Source organism: Sus scrofa, chromosome 15 (assembly GCF_000003025.6).
Source record: "Sus scrofa isolate TJ Tabasco breed Duroc chromosome 15, Sscrofa11.1, whole genome shotgun sequence".
Taxonomy (NCBI): Eukaryota; Metazoa; Chordata; class Mammalia; order Artiodactyla; family Suidae; genus Sus; species Sus scrofa.
The window spans coordinates 135,796,499-135,819,800 of NC_010457.5; the positions used below are offsets into that span (position 1 = coordinate 135,796,499).

The 23,302-nt window shown below is 47.9% G+C and overlaps 1 protein-coding gene across 11 annotated transcripts in view; it reads left to right on the top strand.

The window, feature by feature from the left end:
• Positions 1-23,302, top strand: part of AGAP1 (ArfGAP with GTPase domain, ankyrin repeat and PH domain 1) — a 556,723-nt gene that overhangs the window by 354,059 nt on the left and 179,362 nt on the right. For all 11 annotated transcript variants that reach the window (XM_021075538.1, XM_021075539.1, XM_021075540.1 and 8 more), the window contains one exon: positions 9,664-9,832. In XM_021075538.1, coding sequence (XP_020931197.1) covers positions 9,664-9,832 — 169 coding nt within the window. The remainder of the gene's footprint in view (positions 1-9,663; positions 9,833-23,302) is intronic.

Genomic DNA, 23,302 nt, shown 5'->3' on the forward strand with positions numbered 1-23,302 from the left:
AGAAAACCGTGGTCATCTGGGGACCGACTGCTGTTCATTTGAAAGGAATCTGGTGATATCGCTGTAACCCTCCTTGGCAGGCCGTAGACAGCATCAGGGAAGCAGACTCTCTTCTGAAGAAGCAAATGTGTTAGGGAAAATAAACAAACAATGAGACTTCTAAGCGGGCCTAATCAGTGTTTTGAAATTAGGAAAGTATTTAAATTGTGTGATGGGCCAGAACGGAAGTGGGACTTTTTCTGACCTACCTTGAATAGAAGGGGGAAGTAAAGGCTGATGAGTTCCCAGTGCGGCTCAGAGGGTTAAGAACCCAACTAGTGTCTGTGAGGTTGTGGGTTCAATCCCTGGCCTCACTCGGTGGGTTAAGGATCTGGCGTTGCCACACTGCAGCGTAGGTCACAGGTGTGGCTCAGATCCCACGTTGCCGTGGCTGTGGCGTAGACCAGCAGCTGCAGCTCTGATTCAACCCCTAGCCTGGGAACTTACATATGCCATGGGTGCAGCCCTAAAAAGGAAAAAAAAAAAGAGAAAAAAAGCTTATAGCCCTCATTCGTGTCCCGCAGTCATTAGTGTCCTCAGAGGACAAATGCGTGTGCTCTTAAAAATCTGTTCCTTGAAGTTTCATCCCGTGACCACTGAAGTTTTAAGGAGCTTCGGAGAGCTCTAACCATCAGCACGGTGAATGTTCCTACATAACTGAGGATTTCCAAGATCTAAACACTGGTCCAGTTGTTTCAAGCCACATTTAATTTTTAAAATAGTCTCAGAGCCAAGGAAGATGCTGGCTCCTTGAAGTGGATCGTCATGAACTTTCACTCACGCTGGCCTGGAAGACAGGAAGCCGCTTCCCTTTCCGACACATTCATTTTGTACAGGCTGGGTTTGAGCACGCATGGGTTACAACGGGGTAATATTCAATTTAACCTAAAATGAGAAAAATCTTTCTTGCAGCGTAAGGCTCAATATACCAGGTCAATCAAGACAGATACAATCAAGGAGCAAGAGGTATCTTCATAATTCAATTTGGAATGTTCTGCTATTTTGATTTATGTTATAATAACCTATCCCCCTGGGCCGATGTTGGACTTGAACCCACTCTTGTTGGATGCTAGCTGTTGTCGCACGTGAGCGGAGAGGTTTGTTCTGTAGGGTCGAGCTCCCCGTTGTACGTGATGCTCCAGGATCCTCCAGGATGCTTCACCAACCCTCTCTGTTACCGTGTCTCAGGAACAGTGAAGCGTTTGTCGTAGGTGTTGTCTTTGACTCAGTTGCCACTAGACGTATGACTTGCCAGCAGCTGCGGTCCTTCCTGAGGTGGGCTCCAGGTCAGGTTGACATGCATCGGGCAAGGGCTCTTCTGAAGCAGCTCCAGAAGCAAAATGCTGGAATTCTGTTGGCTGCCTTGGGACAGGAAACTGCTTCTCATGAGGCTTTTCACTCTGAAACGTCCTCCTGCCTTGCTGTTACTGTGATTCTTTGGCAAGAAGGAGTTAGGTGATCTGAAGGGAATGGGGCGGAAGATTTTTCATGGCATTTTTAGGGCGTCGCTCTCCTCCATGCCTACCTATGATTGCCTATGAGGCTCTTGTTTATTATTCGTATGTTGGACTTGAATGTTTGCTTGTTCTCTTCGAAGGGGTGAGATGGTGTAGGTCCTTATGGATTAGCCCTGTATTGGATTCGTTTCCTTTTGAAAATGGTATTAAGTGGAGTTGGGCAACAGCAGAGCATCTAACAGTGACTTCTCTCGCATACTCTTTTTGAGCCCGGAAGTAAGGGTTCTTAAAAGCAGAATTGATATAAACTGCTGTTGCTCTTGAACCTGGGCGTTGGTGAGGCGTAGTGCCAGCAGGGCAGCCTGAGGTCTCCCTTTCCTCCAGGAGACAGGCGGATCTGCAGACCGCATCTCACACCTGCCCCGGCCCGGCTCTGTGGCTCTTCCCCAAGCTGTGTGTGTAAAGTCGTGCACACAGAACCCTTGGCTGTTTTGTGAGCATCAAACTGGACAAGTAGGTCTCAAACTTTGGTCCTTAAGGCCCGTTTACCTTCTTAAAGATTGAGGAATCTGGAAGAGCTTTTGTGTCTGTGGAGTATATCTGTTGATGTTTATCGTGTTAAAAATTAAAACAGAAAAAGTCAGTATGCAATGTAATTCATTAAAAATATAAATATAGATCAAGTGTGGAGATAAAAATTTAGCATTTGAATTGAGTTGTCCTGTTAGCCTCACATAAACACCAAATTGTGGGGAGTCTGAACAAAAAAAGAAGGTGAACTACCCCAGTAATTTTTTTTTTTTTTTTTTTTTTTTTGTCTTTTGTCTTTTTGTCTTTTGTTGTTGTTGCTATTTCTTGGGCCGCTCCCCACGGCATATGGAGGTTCCCAGGCTAGGGGTTGAATCGGAGCTGTAGCCACTGGCCTACGCCAGAGGCACAGCAATGCAGGATCCAAGCCGCGTCTGCAACCTACACCACAGCTCACGGCAACGCCGGATCGTTAACCCACTGAGCAAGGGCAGGGACCGAACCCGCAACCTCATGGTTCCTAGTCAGATTCGTTAACCACTGCGCCACGACGGGAACTCCCAACCCCAGTAATTTTTATACTGACTGCATACTGCAATGGTAATATTTTGGATAGTGGGTTAAACAGAGTATCACATTAGAGCTTTGAATAAAATAGGGAGTTCCCTTGTGGTCTAGTGGATAGGATTTGGCACTTTCACCACTATGGCTCAAAAATCCCCCTGGTCTGGGAGCTGAGACCCCGTATCAAGCCGCTGCATGCCTTGGCCAAAAAGTTTTTAATGAAATAAAAATAATATTACATAATTCACACTTTTTATGAAAAAGATATTTTCCAAAACCGAAGGAAATGGTGAGCAGAGGAGCAGTTTTTCTTTTTTTTCAAAGGTCTTTAATGTCAGACTGGAGAGCTGGAGTGTCACTTCTGTTTCTGCCTTCAATCTGTTGTGACATGTTGTTTGGGTTAAAGTCTGTGGAGAAACTCTCATAGGGATTTATTTGTTTTTAATTTATTTTTATTAGAGTGTAATTGATTTACAGTGTTGTGCCGGTTTCTGCTGCACAGCAGAGTGACCCAGTCATACACGTATATACATTGCCTTTCTCATACTATCTTCCATTGTGTTCTATCCCAAGAGACTGGGTAGAGTTCCCTGTGCTGTACAGCAGGACCAAACTCTGAATGGAAGAGTTTGCATCTATAACCCCAAACTCCCCATCCCTCCCACTCCTTCCTCCCTACCCCTTGGCAACCACAAGTCTGTTCTCTGTGTCAGTGAGTCTGTTTCTGTTTTGTAGATAGGTCGATTTGTACCATATTTTAGATCCCAGATATAAGTGATATCACGTGGAATTTGTCTTTCTGTCTTCACTTAGTATGAGAATTTCTAGTTGCATCCATGTTGTGCAAATGTCATCATCTTCTTTTTTTATGGCTGAATCGTATGTATAGAAATATTTAGCTGGAAGAGGGAGGAGTATTTTAGTAGCCATCTCAGATGTGGATATTCTTGGGTGCTGCACCCAAACGTGACATGTGGCCATTTCTTAAGGCTTAGGGATTCCGAGAATTTTTCCTGCTTTGTGCCGTTAAGATCCAATGGGCCGTCTTGCTCTTTGAACGATCTTTTATCCGTGCATGTGACGCCATGCATCAGTCCTTTCAAAAAGATTGTTTAACTGGGGTATGCAGATTTCCAGGTGGGGACACGTCTCGTCGAGCGATGACCCCCAGTCCCATTCGTCACCATCACCACCATCTTGCCATGAGCATCTCCAGGTACTGGGAAGCTACACGGTTTCAAAATTCTGGCTGTCCCTGGAAAGCTCAAATTCTGTCATTGGCCACACCCGCCGTCAGGTGTCTTCCTTGCAGTATTTACCCTGTTTGTTTTCAAGAAAATATCTGCCCCCCCCCCCCAAAAAAAAGTGAAGAAGATTTCTGCCAAATACCCAAGCCCGAACGTAGTTAATGTGTGACATCGTCCCTCTTTCCCAGCACCCGAGAGGTATGTTCAGCCTGGGAATGAAGAATGAAGCATGTGGCTCAGGGCTTTTCTGCATCCGCCTCCAGGCTGCAGCACACATGCTTCTGTATAGCACTCGCCGAGGCGACACCCAGGAAGTTAGAAAGCTTCGCGGGCGGAATCTTGAAAAACCAGTAGCTTGCTTTGTTTGTGTTCATTAAGAACATCCTTGAGCGGAACCGTTTGTTTGTTTGTTGTTTGTGTTGAGAGAGCGTGGCGATGAGATGACCGTTCGTCCAGTGCGGTGGTGCTGCCGCCGCCGCGGGCCCAGCCGTATTTATCGCTCTCATCACTTGGCACCATCCACGCAAATTTCAACACCGAGTAGAAAGCAAACGACGTCTTGGAATGGTTTTGAAAATGGCATTGAACGCGTGAGCCGCCTGATGGGGTGTGGACCACCCCACTTTGAGGATTGCTAAGCTCGTCTGTGCCACAAGCAAACACCCCATTAGACTAGCCCTGGCCAAAAACAAAAACAAAAACCAAAAACCCCAAAAAACAAACAAGCAAAAAACCCACAAAGCAAGCAGCAGGGTGTCCTCAGTTGTCTCACCCAGGCAGCAGCACCACATAGTGATGGAAAGGAGTGCGTTTCTCCACACCTATGCACAGGTAGCGGCCAGAACTTACTGAGAAAGCCTGATGGGGACAGAGATTTCTACAGTTTTTTCCATCATTTAATTATGGAAATGCCGAGTCTGAATACCTTTAAAAAGCATGTGTGGAAAACTGGAGTGATGCTGATTGCACTATCTGTACCTGGAGAGAGTTTCAAAACGGTGTATTTTCTCCTGATGATCTCGTTTTGAGACACCAATCACATCACTGATGCATTTTGGTTTCGCTTCCAGAGCTTGTTAACTGCTTTTGGTTCCCTGTGACCCCATGAAGGACACCATCCTTCACCACACAGCCAAAGGTCACAAAGGGTTGGAAGGCAGGGCGGATCGATGCAGGGAGAGTATTTTTAGGGACTGGTGATGGATTGCTGTATTTTGAGCTTAACTTCCAGTGGCAACTGCCCCAGAGCTGACGAAGATGAAGTCCCATCTCCCGAGACCCGCAGGCCGTCACGCACACAGAGGGCGCTGGGGTGGCCACGACAAGACCCACTTAATGTTTTGTTGGCCGTTTGGGGAGAACGCCTGCAGTTGACAAAAAGCTTTTTTTAATTTTCACAAATGTTTACAGCCACGCCCACTGCACGCAGACGGACGTTCCCAGGCCAGGGATTAAACCCGCAACACAGGAGTGACCAAGTCGCAGCAGTGACGATGACGAATCCGTAGCCACGAGGCCCCCAGGGAGCTCCGCGTGCTGTATTTTGATGACTTTATACCCCAGTCCTTGCCGGAGCTCAGGGTCACCCAGGATGACCTCCCACGCCCAGTGACAAGTGACCACGAGATTTTTAGGACGACCTTATTGCAGCAGCAAATCCATGAAGTCTCCTATGGGGGCGGGGGGGCATCTGGTAACCCACCCACACACTGGGGACCCGAGCCCTCTCCAAAGGCAGCCCCGTGGACGGTGGGCGCCAGGGCGAGCGGTGCTTCTGTCAGCAAGCTGAAAGCTGTGGGTCTCTGCCACGGCTCTCAATTGCTAGCAGCTTCTTCTCAGTGCACCTCATTTGCATCTGGGACATCAATTAGCATGTTTGTTGAGGCTAATTGAATGAAACTCAATCATAGCTCTTAATTGCTTGACTATGTGAAAAGAAATCACATTAATGCAGCTAATTAAGTGTACGGCAATAGATGCAACATAATTAGGAGGAAAATGTAAAAAACAGGGGATAGCAAAGGTGCCGGAGCAGGGTGGCGGGAGGGGGACGCACTGCAGTTACGGAGCCATAGCCGCCCGTTTGGGGACGGTCCCTCTGCTCTGGAGCCCGCTTGGAAAAAATAATCCACGCGGTGGAACACGGACAACTCGAGGAGAAAAATGCAAATAGGTTTGCAATTACTACTTTTTCAAGCTGTTGAGGGGCCGGAGATGGTACCTCTGGGGGGCCTGGCTCTTGAGTGGGCCCCCGGGACTTGTTAAGTGCTGTTTAAAAGTACTTGGCTTTGAATTACCCTCATGCCTTGTTAAAGGGTTTTTTCCCCTTTTATCCTCCATCAGCATTTTCTACCAGGAACACGGAGGAGGGTAGTATCTGTCGCATTTGCATATCAAAATCAAGCGTGCCGGCTTTATTTCACCCCGCGAGGTCCCTACCTCAGACCGTCAGGCGGCGGCGCGTCCCACTTCTGAGGAGGCCAGGATGTTTAGCAGTTGTAGCTTTAATTCCTCAAGTACCAAGCTGGGGAGAGATGAAAACGACGAGTCCTTTCAAAAACAGAAGACTCGGTGTCGATTCTCTGGGGAGAAGCTAGAAGCCTCCAGACTCGCGGGTCTCCTCTATAGCCACCTGTTCCGAAAGCACCAAGCTGGAAGGCTGTTGTGAATGAGGGCACGCATGTTGTAAAGTTTCTTTAAAATTTTTTTAGGGGCTCAAAATCCAAGAATTGCCAGATGTACATTCCGATTAAAAAAAAAAAAAAGCAAAAAACCTAGTTCCTCTGAACTTTCAAAGCCTAACTCGGGCAGGAAAACAGATCCCCCAGCCCACGCTGAGCCGAAGATAAATGAGTTCTGTCCCCGCATTCAGATCCAGGGAGCTGACACTTGGTACATTTCTACAATAATTTTAAATAAAATATCCTGGTTATTGTATGTTAAAACATGCCTATTAACAAAGAGACCATGCTGAGACTCCGTCACTCTCTGATTAGCCTCATTTTAGAGCCCATAAGCCATAAATGCTCAATTACACTCCTGTTATTGTATTTTAATTTGTTAAGAATTGGCATTAAAGAAGAAAGTTATAGCAAGTTGATATTTTTAAAGGAGTAACTGTTATTCCTCATCAACAAGCGTAAACTTTGGTTTCGCACCTGGAGTTTGCGTATTTTCGGCAGATATGAATGGAAGTCCATTCAAGAGGTGAAGAACAGTCTTTTTCTGGATGATCCTGACCTCTGGCCCTGCCCTGAGCAAAGCCCCCTTCCTTCTTCCCTGTGCTTCTTGCTTCCCGTCCTTGTGATGACCTTGGTCACGAGAAGCCCTGCGTTTCCTCCCGTCTGCCTTCTGCTTCAGCGTCATTTAATGATGACTCTCTTCCCATCCTTGGTTAGCCTTTCAAAACCACAGGTTTTTTTCATCGTGGGTTATATTTGGGGGGAGGGGGCGGCCCAAGAGTCTTCATTCAAGTGGACTCTTCAGTCTGTTCCCAGCTCAACGCAAACCCCATTTCCTTTCCCCGAACCCTTGACGGCTCTCCTCCAAGACGCCCGGGCCCTGGTGACCCCAGCCGGCCTGCCGGGCCCACGTCCCTCCCTGCGCCACCCTGGGAGATTAAATGCGCAGCTGGGCGAGCCCAGGGGTATCAGTGCCTTTGCTGCCAGGCTTCCCAGTTGACGGCAGACGTGCCGAGGCAGGTGCTTCCTCTGGTTCTTCTTTTTTCTTCTTCTTCTTCTTCTTTCCCTCTCTTTATTTATTAGGTGGCTCGCAATGTTGTGTTAGTTTCAGGTGGACAGCAGCGCGCATCGGTTATACACAGACACTCCTTCTCCGATTCTTTTCCCATTTAGGTCACTACGGAGTATTGAGTAGATTCCCCGGGGCTACACACGCAGTAGGTCCTTGAAACGCCTCCGGGTGCGTGGACAGTGGTGTGTATATGTCAGTCCCAATCTCCCAATGTATCCCTTCTCCCCAGCGTTTCCCCTTTGTAACCGTAAGTTGGGTTTTGAAATCTTGAAGCCGTTTCTGTTTTGTGTGGTCTTTTGTATCATTACTTATTTGATGCCACAGATTAGCGATTTCATATGGTATTTGTCTTTCTCGGTCTGACTTACTTCACTTGGTATGATCATTTCTGGGTCCATCCATGTTGCTGCAAAGGGTGTGATCTCATTCTTTGTTGGGGCTGAATATTCTCCCATTGTATGTACGTACCACGTCCTCTTTCCCCGATCCCCTGTGGATGGACATCTAGGTTGCTTCCATGTCTTGGCTGCTGTGACTTGTGCTCTCATGAACACTGAGGTGCCTGTATCTTTTCAAATGATGGTTTTCTCCAGATAGATGCCCAGGAGTGGGATGGCTAGATCATCTGGTAGTTCTACATTTAATTTTTTTTTTTAGGGAACCTCCATACGGTTCTCCGTAGTGGTCACACCAGCTCACATTCCCACCAGCAGTGTAGGAGGGTTCCCTTTTCCCCCCACCTTCTCCAGCATTCTGTGCCCTCGGAAGCTTTTGTCTTACACCTTGTCCGGCTTTCCTCGTCCCACGGACGGGGCCTCTGACCCACGCAGTTTGCTTCTAGATCTTTATCTCGTTCTCCTTCTGTGTCTGTCAACGCCGTTGATTAGTATTTACAAGGAAACAGCCCGTTTTTCCAACCTCCCTTGGTCCCTTGCGGCCTGCACGTTGGTTGCTTTGGCAGTTGTTCTAAAATTAGATGACTGGACTTTATTGCTTATCCTAAGTACAAATGTATTGGCTTTTTCCTTTTACATTCTAAGAGGAATCCTCCAAGATTCTGCCAAGGAAGGGCCCTGTTTATTTCATTTCCTGGTTAGGCGTCCAACACATGCGATATTATTTACCCAAGAGTGATTTCAATGGGATATATCCTTTCTTCATGTGCAGTGTTGATTTAATGAAATGCCTGCAGATTCAAGGGGGCTTACTGCCCCCCAAAGGCATGAAAGCATCAATAACTCCTATTTTGCCGCAGGCAGGGCCCTCCCCCAGACTTCCAGTGACCTGCTCCTCTTTCCCTGCTCACCAGCCAGTTCTTCAGCATCGCCGTCGTCCATGTCGATTGACACAAAGAGGTCACTGTGTCCCCAGGCTTCCCTTTAGTTCCATGGTAACTGCCAGTCATTCACTCCAGAGCGCAGAGAGCAGCAGGGTCCTTTTTCCGCGTATGGGGAGCCGCCTGGAGCAACAGCGCGTGCGTATAAACAGTCTGCCTTCTTGTTAACCTCCGTCCTTGCGTGTTCATGTTTTCCCACCGCCAACCCCACTGACCCCGCAGCCGTCGCCTTGGCCCTGAACAAAATGCTTGACCTCTTTCTTAGGGCTTTCACCTGGGTTCCCCCCAGACAACTTCAGTCTGATCTAGACGTTTCCTGGTCTTGCCGTCAGAGACGAAAAGCTTATTACAGAACAGTTCCTGCTCCCTGGAGTTTGACCTGCAACTTGCAGGAAGAGCCCACGTTCTTCAGATCCCACCTGAGAAGCTGTTGCTCACAAAGTAGCCTTTCACGTGTGTCCTTGCCGTCTCCAGCCGGTTCTGCGGCTCTGGATGGAAGCATCTCCGTGTCTCCAGTACTTCCAGGGCCTGGGTTGGTTCAGGACACGGGGGCGGCGCTGATGGCGCTGTCATGATGATGTCACCATGGGAGACAGATCTTGACCTCCTTGTTTTGAAATCATTTGCCACCCGGGAAGGGCTGTGGGATTAGAACTGACGATGTCTAATAGCACATCTTGTTCTCGACTGTAAAAGGTCCTCCTTTTAATCTCTCCTGGGTGTTTAACCTTTTGAACAGGACTACATGCAGAACGTTCATGGCAAAGAGATCGATCTTCTGAGAACCACTGTGAAAGTGCCAGGCAAGAGGCCCCCCCGAGCCACGTCCGCCTGCGCGCCCATCTCCAGCCCCAAAACCAACGGCCTGGCCAAGGACATGAGCAGCTTGCACGTCTCACCAAATTCAGGTAAGCGTATGGCCGACACGGGGGACCAATCCAGTCCCACCGCGGTGATGGGTGGCACCGGCTGGGGGACAGTGCTGAGCTTTTCGGATCACGTGGACCCTTTAGCCGGTCCATTGTAGGCTAAGGTTCACAAGTCTCATCTCTTTCCCCTGCACCCCGGGGTTTCATGACTGCCAGCAAGCAAACCGTGGCACAGCTACACAAACCACTGGGCTCTTCCAGGGCTGGGCAGTTGAAAGTTGAGTTTGACACGTGACGCAGGGGTTAAGGGCCTTCTAAATAACATGAGTTCATTGTGAAAGTGCCAAGGGTTAGCGTTAAGTATTGTGTAATGACTTTGTGTAGAAAAAAGGAAAAGCCATTTAGAGCAAGTTTTGAAGGACACCATTGGACCTGTATAAAAGTCACATTCTCCCAATTTTGGACTGTAACTGTCGTGTCATCCTTTAACGCAACTCTGGTGTTCTTTATTCTCTTTTAAAGGCGAATTTGTTGTTCATCCAGGATCAGAGAAAATTAGTGTCTTCTCAACGTAGACGCGTTGAGAAAGTCCTGGCATTGGTGTGCAGGGTAACCCCTCCAGAGTGTGGTGGTTCTGTTTTGTGAAGAGTCTTGGCAAAGTGTGCTCTGGCTTCTCCTTCCCCATGATCCATCATCGGGGAAAAGCTGGGAAAAACCACTAAGCCCTCCCACCAACAAACTCAAGCTCCTCCAACAAATTTCGCAGTTGCCGCCTTTCTTCTTTCCACCCTGCGTCTGATTGCCTCACAGTGAATGTCATTTCTAGCATGTGCCTCTGCTGCTTAAAGATGCCCCATTTCCCCCTTTCTGCAACATTAAATGCTTTTTAAGAGAACGATGCTGACCGCACGGTTCCGTGGCACGGATGGCATTGGTTGGCAAAAGCAGGGTAATAAGAAGGACACAGAATTTGGGGTCCACCAGCCTGGATTCTTCTGCCCAGGGTGGCATGGCGTTGGGCAGGTGACTGGACCACCCCCGACCAGCATATTGGGCTGATCTTGCCTGGCCCGTCAAGGTCACAGAGGTGCAGTGACAGGTGAGATCTCGCACAAGTGCTGGGGAAGCTCACAAAGCACAGAACAAACATCAGCTGTTGTTACTCATCAAACAGAAGGAGGCCTCCTGATAACAGAGACGCTAGTCCATTCCAGAAAGGTGAGACGGTTGCTTTATGGGTCTCAGGACCTGCTGACCTTTTTTCTAAGAGATGCTTGAATTTTCCTTTTCGGGAGGAAGTGCTGCCTCTGGGATGAAGACAGAAAAGGACCCAAGGAAACAAAAACATGTTTCCATAGTAAATAAAAAGCTAATGTCTTCATGACTTTCTTTCTTTATGCAAAGTGCTTACAGAGCACCTGTTCTGCGCCAGGAATTGTGCATATTCAGTGGATATGGAGAACTCCTATGCCCGGCAGCTGGTTATGCCTTATAACCAACTAACTTTCCGCTTCCCCTTCTAACCCGTCACGTCACATCTGTCCATGTAGTTATTCAAGTCAGCAAACCTGTGACGTTTCTAATGTGTGCCGGCCACGGTCCTCAGCTCTGGGGACGCAGGAGGCTAAGACCCAGTGTCCACCCTTGGGGAGGTGCGGGAGGCAAGCGGACGAGCGGGCGCCAGGCCGCAGCTCCTAGTCGGGTACGTTGGGGGGTGTGGAGGCCCAGGGAGGTGTGCTGGGCCCTGTCCCGGGGCTTAGGGGCTGCTGGGTGGGGTGAGAGGAGAGGGTGGGAGCCTGCAGGCACCTGGGGAGAGTCCTAATGGATTGGAGGCGTGGCCGCTGTGAGATGGGGAGTTTCAGCTCCATCTTGAGATCTGTCCCCTCTGGGGCTAAACTGCCACTTCCCAGCCGAAGGGAAATGGAACGTTTGATAACAAACAGCAAATACGAAATCGCCATATGAACCTCATCATGTCCCCGGAGCGGTTATGTCATGGGCCTTGGCGCAGGGATTGAGTTTTCTGAGGCCAATTGCTCTCTCGTTACGACTCTTGCTCTCGGATGAATGGGAGGGTTTGGGGCGCAGTGGGGGCCCTTCTCCATGGTCACACCCTCAGTGTGTCATAGCACGTCCTTTCAACCCTCAGCGGGGTAAATCCCCACCTGGGGAGTCTGGTAGATTGTCGTGTTCTGTGGATCCCAAGTAAGGGCTCGGAAGTGGGAATCTGACGTCCGCAGGATCACGGCACCACTTTGGGGGAAGAAAGTGCCTTGGGGTCACGGGGGCGCCCCAGGACGTGGCACCCTGGGCTAAGCCTGCAAGGGGTGTCCTCGGCTGGCGTCCAGCAAGAGTGACCTCCACCTCACGGTTTGTAGAGCTCCCTCGTGTGAAGGAGTCTAACACAGCAAATGAAATTCCGTAAATCGGTGCTACTGTTAAGTGATGGAGTTTCAATTAGAAATAGGAGTCCGTTATTCTAGAGCTATTTGCCAAAGAAACTGAACTCACTCCTTCACCCTCTCTCCCACTCAGAACCCATTTGAATTCTGCCATTTCGTGTTAGAGCTTCGGATTCACTGAGCGTGTTTGTTTCTTGTCATGCTGTTTTCTTTTTTATTGGTTTTCGCTCAGCGTTGCTGAAGTGGATCAGTGTGTTGTGCCTTACCGTCTAGAAGTTTTTTCATTGTCATACACCTGACGCACCCTTGTACCTGAATCCTTGTGTGTAACTTACTAATGCCTTAGAGTAAAAGTCCACTGGGGAAATGACCCAATCAATAGATGCAAGCATTTATAAGACTCTTGGTACTTATTTCCAAATTCATTTCCAGAAGGGCTTTCTATAAAATACTCTCCCCTCCATAAAGCGAATGCCTGTTTCAGCTCTACACATTTTTAGAATCTATGCTAATCTGATAAACAGTACAAGTATCTCGAATTTTAATGTATTTGGATTTGTTCCATTAGTAGAGAGGTTGAACATCTCATATGTTTATTGGTAGTGTGTATTTCTTATGTTGTAATTGTTTAGATGTGACCTTAGCCCACTGCTGCATAGGTACTTGTCTTTTTCTTATTGATATGTAAGAACTCTTTGTATATTAAGGATATTAACACTTTGTAACATATTTTGCAGATATTTCCCCAGTTTACTATTTGCTTTTTAAATTTTAGAGTCTTATTTACATTATAGAGGTTCCTCCTCTGTGGTGTATAATCAAGTCATAGGACTTGTACTTCATAGTTTCAGCTTTATTGAGAAAGCCCTTGATAATCCTGAAATAAGATCATAATTCATATATGTGTATTTGTGAATTTCATAATTTTATTTTTCCTTTTCCCCTTTTTTATTTTTTTGGGGTTTTTTGTTTGTTGGTTTTGTTTTGTTTTTGTCTTTTTAGGGCCACACCTATGGCCTACAAAGTTCCCAGGCTAGGGGTTCCATCAGAGCTACAGCTGCCAGCCTACACTACAGCCACAGCAACGCCAGATCCTTAACCCACTGAGCAAGGCCAGGGATGGAACCTGCGTCCTCAAGGTTGCTGTCATATTTGTTAACCACTGAGCCATGACGGGAACTCTCTTTTTCCCCTTTTTTGATATTTAATGTCTAATCCTCCTTTAATTTGTTTGGGTCTATTATGCGTAATAGGACATCTAGTTAAATTTCTTATTCAAATACATCTGATTGTCCCTCTCTCCTTGTTGAGTCATTTCCTTTTCCTGCTGACTCTGTCACCTTTATTGTATAACCGGCTCATTTAGTCGAATTAGCCGTGTTTCTGGCCTTGAGTGTTTAGTCCACTGACCTACTTTCTCCACATTGTCTTACCTTAAGGATTGACCACCTTGTCTTAAATTCACGACTCAGTTTATATCTGGTAATATATAACCGAGTGCCATATTATTCTTTGACAGCTTTTCCTGGTTATTGCCACCCATTTATTTTTCCCAATAAACTTCGGAATAACTTCGAAACCTTCTCTCTCCCCCTAAAAATAATCCTCTTGGCCTTGCTGTTCATCTGTGAATTGATTGCGGAGGAGCTGACATCTTAACTGTATTGATTTTCTTATCACAGAACACAATTCTTTCTCGGTTTGTTCAAGCTTCTTATGTATCCCTCAGTAAAGTTTAGCATTTTTCTTCATTTAGAATAGATCCCGAGTGGGTCCTGATAATCCATTCTGTGGCTTTATAATTTGGGAGGGACATGGTGAGACTAATATTTGGGGGGGGGTTGTCTATTATATCATCTAATTGGTAAGAAATAAGGAAGCGCCCAATTTTTGTATTTTTATATCCAGCCGTCTTACCGACCTCTCCATTAGCTGGAGTAATCATCCAGACTGTTCTCTTGGTTTTCTAGCATGAGGTCGTAATGCCGTCCGTGTTTCCCATCTTACGGTGCCCAACTGTATGAAATGCTGGCTTTTAGTTCCTTCCAACCAGTTTCATGATGCGGATGCTTGTTGCTTTGCCCCCGTACCAGTCCCCAACTTTCATTGCTGAGTCTGCTGCCTGCTCAGCCCTGATGAGCGCTCTGGAGAGTCAGGGGGGCAATGTAAGACCCTCCCTCCAAGGATGTTACCCTCCGGTGGGGGAGAGGAGGAGGCAGAAGACAAACACACACATAAGACCATCAAGCTGGTGATAAGCACAGAAGGGGCAACTGGAAAGAAAATTACTTGTTGGAGGGGGAGTCTTATGTTATTCCTAGTATTGGGGAGTGGTTTGCCGGTATCGGGATGCTTGGCTACATTTTCCAACACTAAAATGCTAGAAATGTGCTGATCTTACTATCGAGCTTTGCCAGGGCCTTGGGGAGGAGAAGGGGAACTACCCTGCATCCTGCTTACCTGCGCTCTGGTGGTCCAGCCTGGGCCTCACTCTGGGGTTTGTAAGCTATGGAGGGCAGAAGCACTGCAGTAACGATGGGGCGGCTCCCAGCTCCACTGGGCAGCGTGGGAGGCAGGCACCTCGGGCCAAGGGACATGTCCAAGAAGAGCTGGCCGTGGCATCCCCACCACCAGCACCACGGGGAAATCCTGGGGAGGGAATCCTGATGTGGGTGCTGATGCTTAGAAGAGAAGGGTGCAGATGGGGAAGCCCAGACTTCTGCAAGGCAGCAGGAAAACATAAATGGGTGGCAAGGAAAGGCAGCTCTGACCGTGAAGGCTGTCACTGAAGCACACCAGCCTGCCCACGACCTTGCACCGCTGGTCAGAACTGACCCCACCTGTCTGCCTGTGCCTCACACCTGCTCCCGGGCTGCAGAGCCTGATCAGCCCACATGCTCTGGCTCATAAATGTGAGGGGACAACCCAGATTGGTGGAAACCAACAGCCAAAATGTGAAAGTCCAGCATAAACAAAAGGACAGCTGCTCTTAGAAGAAAGAGAGTCGGAGGAGTTCCCGTGGTGGCGCAGTGGTTAACGAATCCGACTAGGCACCATGAGGTTGCGGGTTCAATCCCTGCCCTTGCTCAGTGGGTTAAGCATCCGGCGTTGCCGTGAGCTGTGGTGTAGGTCACAGATGTGGCTCGGATCCTGCGTTGCTGTGATTCTGGCGTAGGCTGGCGGCTACAGCTCCAATTGGACCCCTAGCCTGGGAACCTCCATATTCCATGGGAACAGCCCTAGAAAAGGCAAAAAGACAAAAAAAAAAAAAGAAGAAGAAAGAGAGTCATGATTTGGGGAGATCGAACTTAAGAGGAAATTACAACTACTATTGTAAAGATTTAAGAGGTTGGTTAATGAGTTGTAAATTGAAACAAACCTACAAACTATTGTATCAAAAACCTAGGGAGAAAGAGTTCTTGGGAATTAAGGGGAAAAGGCTGCAAAGGTGAAAATTTCAGTATTGGGTTAACTACTGTGAAGAACATGACTGAAGGCAGGATTGGTCGCCAAAGATATAACAGAAGAAAACACGCTATAGAGTTGACGATGGAAATGCCAGTGTCTTCGAGTCTGAAGAGTGAGGTATCCAATTGGATGGGGGAGTGAGTTTTGTGGACATAGGTCCCTGGGAGCCTCCAGGAGCAGGGAAGACAGACCTCGGCCTTCTCAAGAGCAACTCTGTTCCTTTACAAGGACAAATAATTTTGAATTGCGAAGCTTATGTAGAGCCATACTTATTATCAAGCAAGTGTGAAGACCGAAAAAAGGTGTTTTTAGATGATATGCAGGAACATAGAACATTTTCCTCTCAATGGATTTCTGAAAAAACTACATGAGCATCCACTCCAGCAAAAAGAAGAGAGAGGCAAAGAAGGAGAAGGAAAGGAAGAGGAAGAAAAGGAAGGAGGTGGAGAATAATCCAGAAGATACTTGTTTATCCCTGTCTGGTTAAATTCCCTCTTCCCCATCACAGCTTCCCCTCCTCCAAGGTCATGGGCTCAGCATGCCCAGGGCAGCATCAGCTACTTGCATTCTTTCAGGATGGCACCTACATGTCATTCTAACAGGATCCATCCTAAGCCACGTTTTAGAGAGTCCGCTCAACTGCAGTGTCATCTGTGCTTCCAGAGAAGATGGTCAAATGTCCAAAAATATTTTCTGACGTGAGTTTTTGGCTGGTTTGGTAGAACTGTATCCACAGAGGGCAGATGATCGTTATGTCAGTGCTGACGGGAACTCGGACACTTAAGTAGAAAACAGGAAAGCACGGGGCCAACAGCAGGGACCTTGGAGTCGGAAACACGAAGCCGAATTCCACCTTCTCCACGTGAGGACCTTGTGCAGGTGTCTGTAAACCCCAGCTCCCCCATCTTCAGAGTGGGAAAACTGTCCCCCTCCATCCTTGGGTGGGGGCTGCGTGCTTTTCCAAAGCCTGACCCGGGGTCACCCTTCAGAGCTCCGTCAGGAACCCACCGTGGGCATTGTGCTCATTCCTGGTGAAGGAAGAGGGTTGAGAAAGGATGTTTTTGCATTCACTTTGTAGATACCATGACGTCTTTGTTTATTTTGGCTTCCAGTAGACACCGTAAACGGGTTAGACTCACTAAACCCGCGCCTCTCAACCTCCGCCATCCGCCGCATGACCGCAGTGAGTCGGGCAGGCAGGTGACGCGCCCTTCACGATGCCCCCAGGTCTCCACGGGGCGCTCTGCTGCAGTTCTGAGGGCTCCATCCTCCTCGGATCCCCGCGTTGTCCGTAACTCCTGATGGCGACACTTTGTTCTGAGACGACGGCTATCTTCTCGTTCCTAAAGTGCATCTTTGTTGGGTGTGTGTCTATCCAACCCGGATTGATGCTTAGACCTTTGTGAGAGGAACCCTTCCCCCTTCCCCCCCCCACAAGCCCCCACGCAGGCCCCCAGCGGTTTCAAAATATTAAAGCCGTCGGGAGGGTTGAGTCTGATGTTCTGGGGGGGGGGCCGGGGATCTCCATGTGTTTTGAGTATTGAACTGCCGTTGACATCTAAAGTCTCAACCATGCTGTTTTGCTCCACACTTCAGTAATCAGGACATCCAGCAAACCCATAAAAAACCAAACTAATAGCATGAATATTCAGTGACCTAGAATACTAATTATTGTCATGAATATTAATGCGATCGGACTTGCTTTTTCCTCTCCTCTTTCTCTCCCGTCCTCTCTCTCTCTCTCTCTCCCTCTCTCTTTTTTTCCACTTAGCCGGCTCTAAAGATGGGTCATAATGAGAGCATTTAAGAGGGAGCGCGCTCTCCGCCGTGACAGGGACGGCGGAATAAGGAGAGCTTGATTAACGCCGAGCACTTGGGGGAGAGATGAGAGGCTTCACGTGGGCCTGTTCGGGGGAGGCAATGAGACACCGGCGGCTCTGTTGCTGCTCCTGGAGATTAATGAGGCCTAAGAGTGCATTAGGAACAGTGACAAAGGTTTGATCTAATGGGCTCAGTCATTTTTCCTTTGAGTGACAGACGCACAGAAGTAATTGGCTGTGCAGAATGGCAGCTCATTGGCGGTACTTAAGGATACATTATCCCCGTTGTGTGGCCCGCAGAGGCTGTTTATCAAAACTGCTCACACTGCAGACGCCGAGTCGCTAAGCTGCTGTTACAGTGGTAATAGCTATTAAAAAAAAAAAAAAAAATCACGCACCATCAAAACTAGATCCGTGGTTGTCGCGTAGAAACAAAGTTTTTCTTTGTTTCGTTTCAGATGGTCTAGGAAACATTGTAATAACTCCCGAGTCCGTTCTGTGCACCCGTGAGCTGTGCCCGGCTGTCCCCATGACCCCTCCTGCCAGGTGGAGTTGCACACTCGTTAGGACTGCAGAGCCTGCCCCTAGCCCCGTTCCTGCCGCAGCCACCCGGTTATTTCCCACACGTAGGAGTCTGTTTGCTGCACGGGCCCGCCAATATCGTAAATTGGATGCTTTGGTTAAACATCCTTCTCAAAACTTGATGCAACACTTGCCGATGACGGCTGCCCTCTTGGTTGAGAAATAATTGGCTCCAGAATACTCCCCAAATCCGTACCATGTGGTGCCGCCTGCTTCCACAAACCAGGTTTTTTATTGGGGTCGGTGTTGATGGCTCGTTCATACTTCATGATTTTTAGATTAAAAATAAGAACGTCTGGTGGGGTTCCTCTAAGCCTGAACTTTGAGGAACTTGGCTCTCTCTGAAATTCAATGACGCTGAAGTTACTCTTTTATTCTTTACAAGAGTTTCGGCATCTTCGGCTTTGACGAGAGATGCCTTCTTACTCTTGGTCGTTCCTGCGTGGATCCGTTTCTCCCACCGAGGTTTAGACAGAGGTGGGCTGTATTGTTTCCATCATCAAGTTGCAAACTCCGAGGCGTACGCCGTTACTTCTCTTCCTTTGTTATCCTCGCCTCGTTTCGTGACCCAGCGAGTGCTTTTTCCCTGAGGAATATTCGCAGCGCCCATCGTGTGAGGTGTGCGTGATAAACCTGGAGGATGAGCGCTGTTTGCGGTCCCCCACGGCAACAGTCCGGGGTTGAGATCATCGGGGCACCGGTCGCAGGGTCTCGGGAGCGTGTCGTCCCATTGAAGGAAGCCGTCTTCAGGTACTCGAGCTGGAAGTGCACCGTTCTTTTCTGTAAGAACCAGCAAAAGCAAGTCGATCGTTTTGCTGATTTCGGCTCAGCACTGAAGCGGGGTGTGGGCAGCACCGACCTGTGTCTGCTGGGGACAGATAATCCGGACGAGTAAATAGAAGTTGCTTTAGAAACGTGGTCCCCTCTCTCCACAATGTGTGTGTTGCATGGAGAACAGTGTTTCACCTGCGGACGTGATGCTTTCAAGATCTGCAAAATGGTCGGCTTGGGAAGCGCTAGAGGAAAGACGGGTGTTCTGAGACGGGGGTCAGCAGCGCTGACCCAGAGGCCTCCAGGAAGGTGGCTGGCCAGGGCCTGGGCTGGACCAGGGCCTAGGGAGAGCGCCTCTCTGTGCCGGCGTCAAGGCCATGGCTGGCCCGCTTGCTGTGGTGTCATTGCTCACACGGGCAGAGGAGAGCTGTGCAAAATGGTCCCGATGTTTTGAGCGTATGAATGGTTTGAGGAGCCACTCATATGGAAACCTCTCCTCTCTCGGGAACATTCCTAGTGAGCGGTTAACCCCCAGACATCCTGGCTCATGAATATATGCAGCCCCGTTTCGCATCATCAGACTTCCAAACATGGAGTTCCTCTGTGCTTTCACTCCTACAGGCTCTCTCTGTTCAGTCCCAAGAGATGCTCGTAGGAGGCTGGATAGGATGGGGTAGGAAGTCGTCTGGGTGAGCAGGTCTGGGGGTGGGGCCCTGTGGGCACTGCAGCTGCCTCCCCAAAAAGGCTTGTAAAATTCCGTGAAAGCCGGAGAACTGCCTGCAGAGCAGAACTGTAAAGTCACAAATATCTTACGGAGGAGAAAGATTATTTTTTTTTTTTTTGTCTTTGTGCTTTTTCTAGGGCTGCTCCTGCGGCATATGGAGGTTCCCAGGCTAGGGGTCGAATCGGAGCTGTAGCCACCAGCCTGCGCCACAGCCACAGCAGCTTGGGATCTGAGCTGGGTCTGCGACCTACACCACAGCTCACGGCAACGGCGGATCCTTAATCCACTGAGCAAGGCCAGGGATCGAACCCACCACCTTATGGTTCCTAGTCAGATTCGTTAACCACTGCGCCACGATGGGAACTCCAAGAAAGACTATTTTAAAGAAGGGACTATTCTGCATGGCGGACAAGTAAACAAAACAATCAAATTAAGATGCAGGGGGGCAGAGTACCAGACAAGAAGCCAGAAGACAAGGTACAAGCATCTTGGGCTTCCTGTTTTATAAAACATTATCACTTGAATGCCATAATTGTGGGGGGTTTTTTGTTTGGTTGGTTGGTTGGTTGGTTTTTTTTTTTGCTAAAAAGAAAATCCTCAGTTTTAGCCTTGTTCGGTGTAATGTGGCCATACCTCATTATCACTATCTTGCATATAAACTTGTTGGTGTCACTTGTACCAAGCAATAGCTTGTAGCTGAGTAAGCACTGTGTCAGCATCGTGTAAATGAGCGTGAGTAACCATTCGAGGATGCGCTCCAAAATCCACCATAACAGGTGCCTCTCACGCTGATATAAACAGGCAGGATGAGACGTGCAGGTATTGTTTTGCAGTGACGAATGCTGTACCGCCTTGCTGGAAAAGGCTCTGTCTTTGGAATAAATATTTCAATCCGTTTCTAAGTATCAGAACTTTCCTTCAGATGTGTTCCTGTTTTCACCCTAAACTGGCCGACACCAGCCCTGCCCATCCTCAGGGTGCAGCAGCAGGATCCCCGCAATGGGCTGTTGGGGGGGCCGTGGGGTCTCTCGCTCACTTGTCCTGACCATCGGGTCATTGCATTCGTCCTTCGGGGGCATCACGGCCCAAGCCCTTGATTTCTTTCCTTTCCACCTTTCCTTTTATAAACTCTACCTCTGACGGCTTTGGTGTAACCTTTGGCATTTGGGGAGACAGGCAGCGGGACGAGTGGGATTGGGTGTCTCAGCGCCCAACGCTGCCCTGGCCCATGTGCTCAAGAAACACCGTCCAGTGAATGAGAGTTGGACTGCACGCGGCGTGCAGAGGCGAGGCGAGAAGCGCAAGCAGTGTACATACCAAGAGACGCCAGCCCGAGAGAAATGGGAGTCTAAAGTCGAAATGAGCAGTATCACCATTCTTGTTAAAAAAAAAAAAAAAAAAAAAAAAAGCTACAGAGAAAAGGAAAACCAGTGCTAACGTAAAGTAATGACAGCTAATACCGTCTGAGGCTCTGCAGTTCGCAAAGTGCTTAACGCAGTTTGGTCTTTATGTCCCCACAGGGGGTCTGTTAGCATCATTATCTCCATTTTATCATCATCATTGTGGCTCTTCTATTCGTTTCACAAATTATGAAACTGAATTGTTTTCAAGATGCCAGGTTCCATCTTCTTTTAGCCCGCGGTCATTAAGAAAATGAATCCACATCTATCTACAAGTCAGAAAGCTGTTGATGCTGTTTGACCCAGCAGTAACTCTTCTGGGATGTGGGCCTGAGAAAAAGAAAAAGAGCAGAAGATGTCCTTTGCAGTATTGTTTATAACACTGAGAAACTGCAAATGATCGCAACTATCGAAATGTAGGAGACCAGAAGTTATTTACATTAAATCCCTAAGATGTTATGCATCTAAAATTATTGTGAAGATGATGGAACAACTTGGGGAAATGGCTGGGAAGTCATTAAAGAGGTGTATAAAATTAGATCTATCCAGAATTCCCTGGGAGTTCCCGTCGTGGCTCAGTGGTTAACGAATCCGACTAGGAACCATGAGGTTTCAGGTTCCGTCCCTGGCCTTGCTCAGTGGGTTAAGGATCCGGCATGGCCGTGAGCTGTGGTGTAGGTCACAGACGCGGCTTGGATCCTGCGTTACTTGTGGCTGTGGTATAGGCTGGCGGCTACAGCTCCTATTCAACCCCGAGGCTGGGAACCTCCATATGCCGCATGTGCGGCCCTAGAAGAAGATAAAAAAAAAAAAAAAAGAATTCCCTGGTGGCTCAGCGGGCTAAGGATCCGGCATTGTCACCGCTAGGGTTACTGGAATGGTTCAGGCTCAGTCCCTGGCCAAGGAATTTCCACATGCCACAGGTGCAGCCAAAAAAATAATGAATTAAAAAATATAAAATCCCGTCTTCTCTATGGTCATAACTAAGAAAAATGTATATGTGTGTCCAATAATGAGTTGATCTATTAAATGAGATTTTGGTAGACTTCTAATTTGCATTTGTTGTGTATCTGTATAACTTCACAAAATACGTTTTAAATAATTTATACCACAGGACATACTCCCACTTTTTGCCCTTGGCATCATCATTAGAACAGGGATAAATCAGAGTAAAATGAGCTATTTCCACCTTTTAGGAAACAGCTGTTACCTCTTTAGCTACAGGCTTTTCCGTTCTGGGTGTGGCCACAATGTTGTATTTAGTAGTTACAGATGTCATTACCATCAGGTCTGGATTCTGCGCATTCTTTTTTCTCTGGTAAGCAAACTGCAGGAAATACGGAACCAAAAAAAAAAAAAAAAAAAAAAAAAAGAACAAAAATGAATGGCATTCGGAGAAACAGAAGATTCCCTTCTCAATCATGGATGTGGGAAATTGCACTCCTTTGCAAAACAGGTATCACAGGGTCCTGAACGCCTGCATCTTTAAGAAAAGACACAGAATGTGTCCTTGGGAAAAATCCCCTTCGCCTGAGATCCTGCTTTGCCAAAAGGAGGCAGATTTCCTATGCAAATAGTGAGGCAAATGGGCCCTCCTCACAGGCACTTAAATCATTCGTATCTCACTTTTTATGGTGGTGTTGTGAATTATATTATTTTTGGGTTTATAATTAGAGGACAGAACAGATGGCGAAGGCCTAGGCTGAAGTGGTCTGGTCATTAGCAGAGCCTCCGTCGTCCAGCCCCAATTCTGGCAGACCTGGTGTTACCGCCCGCACAGGGAGTAGGGCGTGGCCAGGCTCTAGGTTTGCAAGGTCACCTCACACTCGGTGTTTATAACATTTGAACACACGCAGGAATGGGAAAGGGCCCCACAAGAGCACTCTCGGAGTTCCCTGGTGGCTCCGTGGGTTAAGGTTCTGGCATTGGCATGGATTCGATCCCTGACCAGGGAACTTGCACTCTGCCATGCGCGGGGCCAGAAAAAACAAGCGATCTCTGTCTATTTGTATATTTCAGAGGGTGAAGCCTCCAAGAGCAAAAATGAGTTCCTATCACTCCGATTCCTATAATTAAAAAATTTTTTAAATATGTCGCGTCCCACCGTGGAAATAAATGTCTCTTTGACACACACATTCTCAGTGTCCAGGATCACCCTCACCAAGAGTTTCTGCTCTTTTCCAGGCTATTTCACCAATAAGCTAAATGCCAAGTAGGGTTTTCATAGTTGAAGCCTGGGCAGGGTCTTGTTAGTGAAGATAGACCGAAATCAGACAGTGCAGTGAGCAGGATTCTGTATTTTAAAAAAAAGTTGATGGATCTCTATTTGAATGCTCTGAAAA